This window comes from Pleurodeles waltl, chromosome 5 (assembly GCF_031143425.1).
Source record: "Pleurodeles waltl isolate 20211129_DDA chromosome 5, aPleWal1.hap1.20221129, whole genome shotgun sequence".
NCBI classification, from domain to species: domain Eukaryota; kingdom Metazoa; phylum Chordata; class Amphibia; order Caudata; family Salamandridae; genus Pleurodeles; species Pleurodeles waltl.
This window is the reverse complement of record NC_090444.1, coordinates 1,589,471,469-1,589,483,849: the sequence shown is the minus strand read 5'-3', so window position 1 is coordinate 1,589,483,849 and position 12,381 is coordinate 1,589,471,469. Positions and strand designations below refer to the sequence as shown.

Genomic DNA, 12,381 nt, shown 5'->3' with positions numbered 1-12,381 from the left:
AAGAGGAAGAGCCATTCAAGAGAAATTAAGTGCTGAAGTGGCATCCCAAAAAAATAATAAATAAATAAATGATAATGCCCCTCATATGGCCGTAGTTGATGCAGAAGGGCAAATAAAGTCCTCAAGTTATGTGAGCTAGAGCGGTTAGAGATGGAACAAGACTGATCAGGCAGGATAAACTTGGGAAGTAGTAGGGTGAGCCGATTAGCTCACACCTTTTCCAGGATTTTAGAATATGTGTTTATAAGAGATAAGGGTCGATAAGACTCTGGGGGGTTTTGTCGGGTTTTAAAGGCATTATTAGAATACTTTCAAGGAGAGAAGGGAGCAGAATGTCAGTCTGAAGTGCTTCCTCATAGATCAGCAATAGTCGGCATATGTACGTGCTGCCGTATTTGCGTGAGTGTTTACGTTCTCTGTCCACCATTTCACTGTATGCTGTCAGAGTTGTCTGGAGCTCTTTCATTAGACTCAGGAGGTAGGCAGCCTCGATTGCATGGTCCAGGTGGCGCTGGAGTAGATGCCGAAGATCTTTACGGATAGAAAATAGTTTAGCACATCCCTCAGATATATACTTTAAAGTTTCCCATAACGTGCCATTTGAGTAAACTGGGCCCTCGTTGTTCTAATGCTTCCCATTTCAATACTATGAGATGGAGGACACACTGGCCCAAGTTTTTTTTATGCACACACCAGATGTCTAAGATGGTCAATTATATTACACAAGCTGGGAACTCCGTTGTGTGGGTGTAGTGTTGCCGCTCTGTACTCTGAAATCCAAGGAAAGAAAAGAAACTGCAGGCTTCACTACAATGCTTGACAATTCTAGGCAAATAGATATTTCTTGACACTGCCATCATCTTGGCTTCGACTACAAAATGTCATTCAGCTCTAGACTGCAAGTTAATCATTAATATAGGAGAATTATACCTTCACCTATATATATATTTTTTTCCTCTCCCTGTTTGTCTTGCATGTAACAATACCTCGTGGATTACATTCATCGACATGACAATGCCAGCAGGCCTGCCCTTTCAGTAATAATGTGCCCACAATACCGACTCATTAGCAGGAGGCTGTCACTGTGTGGAATGGTGCCAAAGGCGTGCTCCTGGAAATTATATAATTTAATGATACTGAAGGTACTTTCCTGCAAATTAACGGAGCTCTGATTTATTTTTACAGTTGTATACAGTCCCACATAGGAAGGCAGAACAAGAGCCACTCATCAAAAAAGTATCGGGCTGATTTTCATAGGAATGCTGGTACCACCGACTGTTGTATATGTTGACTGATTACCCTATTATTTTCCTGGAATGACAAAGCTTCGCTTCTGTTGCCTTGTTAAAACGAGGACTAATTTTTAGAAAAGCAAGCTGCCTTCCACACAGCATAGCAGGTCTTTGTTCAGTGCCAAATTGTCTGTTCGAAGCCTGTAAGTCGCGAATCTTCCATAAACTAGAATGTAAAACCCAGGCAGTAGAGCAAATCCTTTTGCCGGCACAATAATAGTATGTAACGCATTAGCTTGCACGTGCCAATATTGAGGCATCAAGATACAGTAAATTTACACGTAGGACAGAATATCCTCGAGGCACCCTTTAAATTCCTCCCAGCCTCCACAAGCCCTTCAAATAGCAAAAAGCTGAACTCAGCAACAAGCTGGAATTTGACCAATTTGGAAGCATCTTTACAAATAACCTAGAAAATATTCGAAGATTTTTTTTTTTTTTTTTAAATACCATTCCTAAATATAGCACACATTATACCACTTGCACTTCAAAGAAAAACGTCATAACAAGATGCAGAAGGAATCATACCCAAAATCAAAAGCAGCTCTTGAGCACGTCCTAGGGCAAATACAGGAATGAGCCCTCGGCCACCCCGATTCACAATGTCGTGTACCGTGTTACAGAAGCGGGCCTCCCGCTCCTCGCGCTTCTCATGGATGTGGGTGCCATAGGTGGATTCCTGAGAGAAGCAAAAAGCAGTTACCTTTATTAGGACAGCTACATAAAAACACCCATCAACCCTGTAACTAGTTCAAAGAACATGCTGAGTGAAACAAAACTTTATTGTACATGCAGGATTTGACTGGGCCAAACAATGTGCTTAGTATGTATGCTACAAGTGATTCTATTCGCTGGAGGAGAAGGGGTTTAAAGTGGTAAAGTAGGGTAAAAAGATGATTGACCTCTGTCCGGAACCAAAGAGAATATCATATTTGAATTAAATAAGCAATCAAAACTGGTAAGTGGCATAAACAGTACAGCTGGATAACAGTTTGCAGATGCAGATTTCAAAAGGCCGCCTTATAAAGGAAAATAAACTATTATGCTCAACAAAGAAGGAGGGGGAGAATGTAAAGTGAATAATTCTCCTTTCATTAAAAAAAATTGTGTGCTGCGTTAGAGTGGGATGTTGACAGGATGAGGAGGAAGTTTGAGATGTAATGTCATGGACAGAGGTTTAATCTCTCGGATGGCTGTGAAGATGGTTTTCTGCCCTGAAAAAATGTGCTAAAAACTTAGTCTTGATGTTTTGGGGCCATACCAGAGAGATTCTGCCCTCTCAAATGAGATACTTTATGGCGGCAATTTATCATTTGTCCAAGTGTGCTGAGGTCAAACCATCACAGCTGAGTCATTTATGTCTACATCTACCTATTTCCTCCTACAGGTGCAGGTTCTCTTTCCATGTCAGAATCCCCATAACAATAGCTCCCTTCTTCTCGCCATAGGGCAGGATATCTCTATGCAGCATTCCACATTTGACGGCCGCACAATTTTCTGACACTAAGCTTCCTAGTGTAACACTCTACCAGTGACACATTACAGCCAGCCTCTTTAAGTAAACTCTTCACTTTCACATCTCTATTGTTAGATAGCCTGTACCATACATTTCAAGCCAAGGATAGCCCATGTTTTGGCATTAAAAAAATCTTCTAATGGCAGATCAACATTGTTATGCTCCCACACAGAATGTACAGAAAAGGATGCTCCCATAAGTATCATGCCCCTCCCACCCCCGCCCAGTGGTTGATCTCATCAGGTTCTCACTAGTGCCCCAGTGAATGGGTTCTTCCTAAACACAGTCTCCCACAACCAAGGTGCCATGCAGATATTTCAATTTAAACCTAGCCTCTTCCCTACATAGTACAAGCCCTTTAGCCACTAAATCGATGTGCTACAGCACAGAATTTCTTCTAGTACAGTCCCCACCACAATACCAAGCACAATAAATTTCCAACAGCCTCCAAATTGCAGGATCTGTGAGGCACACAATCCAGAAAAACGCCTCCATTTGGTGCATTATACCGCCCTGTAATATTATAGACCTGTCGCCTTCAGACTATATTACCATACATGTTCAGAAGGAAACATCTTTTAGACACTCTGCTTTCCTAAGCCAAGTTCAAAACGGCATTATCTTTATAATGCTCTTGATCAAACATGCAAGTCCTACTGTGCAAATAACACAGGAATAAAACACTGAACGCCTTGAGGCTGAGTGTATTATCTATAGAACTAGACAATGCTAAATCACTAAATAAATTAGGGAGGCTAGGACTCCTAATAAACAGAGATGAACATTATGAGGCCTCTAAGTTCCAGAAGAATTACAGTCCAGAAAATCCTTAAGTATTTGAGTAGCGCACATGTGAATGGACATTTCCTAAAGGCGAGAACTGGTTTCCAAGTAGGTCTTCAGACTGTACCTTCTTACTTGCATTTCACTCTTGTTCGAATTCTTGTGGCTCATCTTTTGCACTCGATCTTCCGCAGAAGACTTGGTACCACATGGATTTCCAACCTGTAGATGCAGCCTGCCTGGGAACACTGCAGTCTTATGACCGGCTTGTGCATGCATCCATTGCAACCAATGTGCTCACCCCAACTGACCCTCCCCTTAATTTACATCAATTCTAATCAGAGCCCGACTCAATCCCATAGCACCTACACATTATATTTATAAATATCCAGGGTTCTGAGCAGTGCTTGCCTCAAAGTAGGATGATTTAATGCACACAAATTCATTGAGCATCAGGTTTCCATTTGTCATTACTTTCAGCACAAAAAATGTATTCCCTGTACAACAGAGTATCAAGGCAGATTTCAAATGGTTGGCGCATGTTCATTGTGGCACAGTGGATGGAAGGCACCTATGGTAACTCCACGTGGATCAAAGTGATTCAGGCCTTTTGCAAGCTTCAAATACAGTTCATTATCCAATTAATTTGAAGTGTGGCATCAGGCTATCCCAGGATGCAGCATTTTGTCTACTCCCAAGATGTCACAACCCCTCGTTTGGTGTCCAGAGCTGCCTAAGCCAACCCAGAGGTGTAGCTAACAAGGGTGCTATCCGACCTTGAAAAACTGGTTTGGCAACAGGTTTACCTTTTCCTTCTAAGGTGGCAGCTAGTCTGCCTAAACAACGCAGCTGCCCCTCTCTCAAGTGTTCCCCAGCCTCAGCTTTGAACCTTGCTTTTAGGGGCAACATCTGTGTGTCTTCCTGCAGAGTGCCTCTCCAGTGCAGGCCTCTATTGTTGCCTTCCCTGTGAATCGTTACCATGTCTCCCCAAGAGGGCAGAAAGCGGTCTCAGGTTCAAGCTCCATGCCCAACTGTTAAGGGCACATGAGATTGAAGGCAACCATGTGGCAACCTTGTAAAAGATGCACAATGTAACTTGTTACATTTATTTCAACTTGAGAGCCAAGTCGTGTTCAATGCAACGAGTTATTTGATACCTTGGAGTGCCAATTTGGCCTCACCTTTTAAGAGTTAGCACATCTGAAGGGTCAGCGTGTAACTCTGCACTCACCAATGAAGCATCCAAGTAAAAAACAACAGTTTCATGTCTTTACTGTCAGGACATGTAAAATACATGTTCTGCCAGTGAAATATGCTGCAGCCTATTGTAGCCCTGGCATAGGAGTGACTTACACGTTTCAGGGAGACATTGGACTTTGCCACGGGAGCTTGCAGTTCAAAACTGCTCTTTCAGTGTGCAGTGGAAGACTGGAAAACTTGTTTTACCTTTGTCTCACCCACTGTGGCATAACATTATTGTAGTCCCTAGGCGACTCTCCTACAGGCCCCGGTAAGCTAGCTTATGTCAACTGGGTATAACTAATGTAACATACACGTTTTTTGGAGGGAGAGGGTGGTGGCGTGGTCATGGCACTGGCACGGTCTGATTAGCAGGCCTCTGTGCATTCTCAGATTCGAAAAACCAGTAGCATCAGTCAAAAATATTGGGGGTGACCACACAAAAAGAGGCATTTCCAAACATACAGCATCCAAATTATGGCAATCTTTCGCTACTGTGGGCGGGGGCATGTTCTTTGCATAAGGCCATATGGCACAGTTGCTTCACCAACAAAAGTAGTAGAACCACAACCTAGGTTACCATACGTTTCAACACTTGAGCTAGTTATTCAGAATCTGAAGTATCTGGGTAAAATGCAATGTTGAATCATTACTAGTGCTCCACTGATAAAAGACTGTGTTTGAGTGATTAAAGTAAGGTATAATAATTCAGAAATAATCAAAGTCACTCAGTCAAGAGTATCACATCAGACAATTCCAACTCAACTCTCAAGAAATGTTAAGGAGGGTGAGAAGGCAAGTGATGAGATATTGGGAGATTGTCTTTTTTGTAAGCCCTCAAGAACAATGATTTGCTATGAAAAAAACACAGTACTTACAATGATGAGGATATCTGGTTTGATATTGGGAATCTCTGCTGCCATCAAGTGACGGTCTTCCTGACGTGAGAAATCACCAGTGTAGAGAATCTAGACAAAGTAGGGAGAAAGTCACATTATGGACCAAACACAAGACCAAGGCCAGCCTATCACCAAGGCAAACAATGAGATATGAAAAAAAGCTAAAAATAAATAAATAAATAAATAAAAAAACTGTTGTGAAAAATAAGCTTAGTGTTAAATTCTTACTTGTAACCTTCCAGTGGACCTTTCTCTGGTCACCATCTCCAACTAAAAATCCTTCCTGCACTATTCATAACCCATTTGCTCCCAAATTTACAAATCGTTCCCCACTTATACTGCATATTCCACCAAACTCTTGAAAGAATCGCTAATCACTGACAAATACACTCATTACTTCAAGCCCTCCATCGTTGTGCTCCTACTTAAAAAGCCCTTCAACGGTATTTCAATCCTCAAATACTCCAGACAGCCAAGTACATCCAGTGATTCCGGGGATGAGAGCAAAGTATACCAAGATAACCACCTTCACTTTGTCGTCAAAGCTAAGGAGCAACTAGTCTTTTAACATACTTAATCTCTCTTTCTCTCTCTCCCTCTTCCCCCCCTCCCTTCCCCCACCCCCTTTCTTCCCCTTTCTCCCCCCCACCCCTACTCCCTCCAACAATTACTTAGTAATTGGGAGACAGCACACCTAGCTTCCCTCCTTAACAAACAGCTACTATTTAACCTCACTATCTATATGGCCCACCACAAAATCCTTCCCGTAAGCCGTGTCCAGTCTGGTTATCACAGGCAAAGTTCTCTACTTAGTCAACTCGGTTTACCTCACATTGTTATTGAACTAAGCAGAAATGGTCAACTTCACATCATCCATGATGCCCAGAAACCTTTACTCTTCCATCGTACAGTCTACAAACCACAGTCCATATCCATAAACCGTGGGATTGCTCGCATATCTTCGAACTTTCATCTAACCACAATTTTTTCACCAAACATCAGTCCCACCTTTTCCATCCTTCTAGGAAAAACATTCAGCAGTACTTTAGTCTTCAGCAAACTTAATTACAGTCTAACAGCTTCTAAAAAGCATACCACACAACATCTTCCTACCCTTGAAAGGAGTACTCATCTTTCCCCTGGAGGTTAACCTTCTATTTGATCCTTCCCAACCTGCTCCTTACAACAAACTGGTCTGTTCAAAGAGCACAACAGGGTCCTGTACAAAGTTCTCAAGTTAGATAGTAGTTAAATCAGTTCACATTCTCTCGACCAAGCATGTCAAAGCGTGCCAGTAGTAAATAAAAGATTCCCAAGAAAATACCTACACATATTTTGAAGGGAGAATTTAATAGAAAACATTCACACTAAGAAGGCTTAATAGGGTAAGAAGGAATACAGCAACAGCATATTCAACATTCTTTCAGATATGTAGTCAGAATAAAAATTGAACAAAATATACCTTAATACCAGCTATTTCAATCATAAACATGGCTGCTCCCAGGACATGACCTGCATGGTAACACCAGAACTTAATTCCTGCTACTTCTTTAACTTCATGGAAGTTGATAGTTTCAATTTTGTCCATACTTTCCTCTAGATCGGTCTCTGTGTAGAGCATGTCATCTGCTGAAATGTTACTGTAATAACAAACAATGTATTAAACAAAAGAGACTCTACTGTATAGATTAGTTTATGTAAATAAGAAACAAGCAATAAGTGCCTAACACGGCAGGATGCTCAGATATTACCACACTTACACTTGTCTTTAAGACAAATGGTGGACAGAAGACAGTCAACACAGCTACAAGTCCATAATTCCACCATTACCACCATTCTCTTTAAAGAAAATATTATGACCCTCCATTTGTCTCCAGAAACAACTGCCCCTTGCTTCATGCTCTTCACTTTGCCCTCAGCTCATTTGTGACCAATATCTTGCCATTTATGGAGGATTTCAACTTGGATGTCAAGGGGAAAACCCATGAAAAAAAATACTAGTGTTTACCACATTATGTCACTCTGTGCCCATTATTGAGTGCTCTACTTCTGATCATGATATGGTATACATTTTCCTAAGGAAAAAACTCAGACATTCTAGCATCAAATTCACAAGGATCTTGTCTCTCCAGCACAAATTGTAATTTGATTCAATATCTTGTATGTATAGTCATCCCTCCATCATCATGCCTGCAACCAAGGATCTCGAGTAACTTCTGCTCAAGGAAAACTACGATGTGATTACTTCTGAGCTAATGACACGAACATAAACATATTGAAATTATGATGACAAATGTTTTATTCAAGGCCCTACATAATAACCGATCAGACTACTTCCTAAATATCACTACTTAGTTAACCTCATCAACAAGGACTTGCACTCCCAATCTAATATTTATGCAGCATCATGTGAACTACAGCACATACCGTGCTTTCAACACACTTTTAGTTCATTTTCTTTCAAATTCATCACCATTACGGATATCAACAATATATAGTATTTCATGTTGCTCCTATTTTAACATAATTCATCCTCTGAAATAGGTTTTCCATGATGTACACTCTGCAGAAATGGAACTCACAGTTGCCAACTTTAACACCTGGCTACTGAAGGCCAAAAGACTGCAGGCACTTCAAGGTGCGCAGAGCAGAGTGGTCATTCCTATCCTTCTCTGTTAATGCAATAATTCACTGGTTGGAAATAGTTTTAATCTACTATAAACTGCAGCTTTTTCTATAGATTCAACACATATGGGGCATGTAATAAATGAAAGGTATAATGAAAAGCCCCTAACCTAAAAGAAGGAAAGAGCCCTTTAACAATCATAGGTGTTGAGGAGTTTAGCACAATATTTACTGTTTGTAGCTTATGAAATGGTACACTGCCAACAATTTCTTGTTATCCTGTATAAAAATAATAAAGTATAAGCTTGTCTTTGTCAGACCACATTCAGGGAAGCCACAGGATAAGCAGGGGCTACTGGGTCTCAATCATGGGGGTAATTTGGCTTTGATGTTCATGGGTCCTACTATAGCTACGCCAAATGGGACAAATAAAACACATGATTAAACACTTTACTCGTCAGCGGTAGTGATGGCAAACAGGCTTCTCGGAAAGGTTTACTGGGCTTGCCCAGGACCCCTTCACACAGTAGCAAAATAACTGAATTTAAAACCTAGTGCTTATCATTCAAGAAAGGAAAGTACTTTAATACATGCTAGAACAGAATACTACACATAAACATAGGCAAAGCACAATTTAGTGTCCTGAATGCTACTAAGCAGGGCTGTGCTTCTATTTCCATTTCTCCCATTTTCCCACTAGGCAGTTTCCCCCTGGAATTATAATAACTTGATTATACAGATCACCCCTTTTTCAAGTATCTATTCAGGCCCTCATAGTTTTAGTACTAATACAAAACAACTGTTCAGTTCTCAGCACCCTTTCAGGCAGCCACCCAGCGATATCTCATCGCACCACTCCTTTCCGTTAATGGGATTAGATGGATTAACCAGTAACCCACTCTGCTGTCAATGAGGAGACACCAAGCACCCTCTTGGCAGACAGGACTTCAGTGATCCTGCTTCTGCACTTCTTTGTTGGCTGCTGGAGGCGATCAAGTAGGCAGAAGGTTGCCAATTCCCTAAGAAAGGATTGATCTCAGCACAGAACAGGTGTACCCTGCACCAGCATGTCCCTTTCTGGACAACAGAGCCACACACAAGCTGACTGTCAGGGAAATTTGGCCACACAACAAACTAGATTATTATTGGTAGTACAGCATCTATAGACCAATCTTCTTGGAAATACAGCCACACACAGGCAAATCTTTTTCTGAGGTCATACATCCATGCACCAGTTGATATAAAACTTGAATCACAACCCCAACTGGATGGAGCTAGGACCCAGTTCCTGAGAAACTGTAGTCCTGCAGGAACCTTGGTATAAAGAACACTCTCTGCAGTTGTCCTCTTCTTGAGGTCCCACAAGACACCTGCCGCACACCTCCCTTCTCCTGGACAGTCTCTTCTCCTATAGGTCTGTCATGGTCCCTATTTCCAGAGGCAGGCAACCAGGCTTCCAGGCACTTCAGGACAGATACAGAGCTCTTTCAGCAAGGTGTTAGACTCTGGTGATGTCCCCTCACTCCTGGGAGACTGGCTGTCAGGCAGACACTAGCCCTGGTTGCACAGCAGCCCCCCTGAGTACTATGTGAAGCACCCCCTTCTTTAGCCACAGAGGACTATGGCTAAAGTGGAGTCCCACCTTTATGGAGGGAAAGCAGACAAGAGATGTGTATCCACGGTCTGCACTCTCAGAACCGGTTTGGGTGGTTCTCCTTTCAAGTGTCCTTTTCCGGCTGTTCTCCAGACATAGCCTTTGTGTAGAGTGGTTTATCTCGTAGAAGGCTTGTTTCCAGCTTTGAGTGCCCACACCAGAGACCCAAATGTGTGAGGTTTCTGTCCCTGGCTGTCATCTGCCAAATAAAGTGTAATCATGGGGGGAAAAAAAAAGGCTGGGTCTCATCTCAGGGTTTCTCTTCACCCTGCACAACTTAGTCAGCAGTACCACCCTTCACCACTACCATCCACCAAATGGCAGATCAGAAAGACTAATCCGAAGCTTCCTGCCCAGCAAAAGGCCTACCTGAATTTCTAAGGGAGCCTTGTCTCTTCTTCATTCACTTCAACATCTAGGCCCCCATCCTCCAGCTTCAGGAATGTCAACAGTACATTTCCACTGTCTGGAAAAACAATCTCACCTTCACCTCGTGCAGAAGGCCAGGCCAAGGGAATCCAAAAAGGGTCCCACAGGCCTTCATTTCTCTGGCTCACTCATACACTGTGCATGTACCAGGCAGTCTACATAAACCCCCCTTTGGAAAGTTCCCACTAAGATTTGGGTAAGTGCACAGAAGCTGAAATTTAAATGAGTAGGCCAGACTGCCACCACTCTAGTGGGACAGATAAAAATGTCAGATCATAACTATGTGTTCACAAAACATGGTACATTATTACCACCACCACACTATGTACTAACCCAATGACAGGGACAGAAGTCCACTATCTGTCAGTGAATGCGTGCAGCTGCAGTAACTTACAGTACCAGCATGAGTATACTATTGATTTAAAATGTCTCTTTGGAGGCACAGTTTTGTTTTAACATTTCTTGACTTTGCTTTTGTTCTAACAGAATACTTTTTGCGTTTGCATATTTATGTGGTGCTAAAATATCTCCGGTGTCTTTTGCCTTTGGGATTTATATATAAATTATTATATATCTCACTCACTCACACACACACACACACACACGATCAAGATATTAGCACCCAGATGTATTAACATGATTCAGAACTGGATAATAACATTGAATATTCATCTATTCAATAGTTGGGCTTGAGGAACCATTAACCTCAGACTCAGAATATATTTGCTCAAGTCAGAACTGCATTTTAATTCCACTATTAAATGTAATGTAGACTATCCTAGCAAAGTAAGATGAGAATATAGACTGAAGAATGAATAATATTTCTCACTAGTTCCACTTTCCCTCAGCTTCCAGTTTCTTCTTAAATATAGCTTAAAGTAGGAAAACATCTAAAATGTTTGCTAGGAACACATCTATAATAATTAATTATTTGCAATCTGTGAAAACCATACATAGCAACCAAAATGTGGCCCTTTAACATTAATTTAAGGCGATATGAAAGAATAATAATGGACAATTTGTGCCCACAGGAATACCTTCAGTTTATTTTTAAGACTTAGCAGGTGTTTCCTTTTCCAGTTAGGTTAGCAGTCATTCCATAAATTGATTCTTCCAGCTTTCATAAATGTTTTCATAACTGATAGCTTTCATTTTTTTGCCTGCTTAATATAACGACATTGAAGAGATCTTTTTTTAGGCATGCTGCAGAGGTGAAATATGTGTACTTATGAGCCATGGTTGATAATTTAAATTTGACTATTTGGTAAAAAAGGATATTGAGTGGCAGAGAATATATATTCACATCCAGGTATACTAGCTAACTTTTTAGAAGCAACATTCCTCATTACATAGTCTATGTATATACATCTTCATTATGCCCACAGGCGACTTAAGGCAATAAGCAACCATTGCTTCTATACTTGCTCTGTTGAAGCACTCTCTTGTTCGGGAAAAATAGTTTGGTGCAATTGTAAGTAGTAAGAGCAACGAAAGAGGACTCATTTGTATTTGACATCATAAACATATGGTTGTAGCCTTAAATAAGTGGTTTCTGAAGCTGAATTGTGCAACATTCCCTTGACTACCAAGAAGTTGATGTTTTTCTGCTCAATTTAATCAAAGAAGGGAAAAGCGTAATAGTTGACCCAAACAAATATATTTTTCACTTCAATCAGGGGATTTGAATTACCCAGTAAGACTGAAAAGGAAGTCACACAGTAACTCACCTAACTTTGACATAATCTGAGAGAAGCCACCTATAAATAGCTTTCGTAGCATGAGTCATAAATGTCCTCCCCTTAAAACTGGTTTTCTGGAGAAACCATGGTAGTGCGCCACAGTGATCCAAATGGAAGCTGGAAGAAAAGTAACCAGTTAATATAATACGACCATTGGTTGCAAATTAAACAAAATCAAAATATGTCTGTCCCTTTCTTATAGCTA

The 12,381-nt window shown here is 41.2% G+C and overlaps 1 protein-coding gene across 2 annotated transcripts in view; it reads right to left on the bottom strand.

Moving 5' to 3' along the window:
- The window catches only part of CPSF3 (cleavage and polyadenylation specific factor 3), a 166,839-nt gene that overhangs the window by 127,720 nt on the left and 26,738 nt on the right, over positions 1-12,381 (bottom strand). For both annotated transcript variants that reach the window (XM_069235901.1, XM_069235902.1), the window contains 4 exons: positions 12,165-12,293; positions 7,192-7,369; positions 5,709-5,798; positions 1,821-1,971 (listed from right to left, as the gene is read on the bottom strand). In XM_069235901.1, the coding sequence (XP_069092002.1) occupies positions 1,821-1,971; positions 5,709-5,798; positions 7,192-7,369; positions 12,165-12,293 (548 nt within the window). The remainder of the gene's footprint in view (positions 1-1,820; positions 1,972-5,708; positions 5,799-7,191; positions 7,370-12,164; positions 12,294-12,381) is intronic.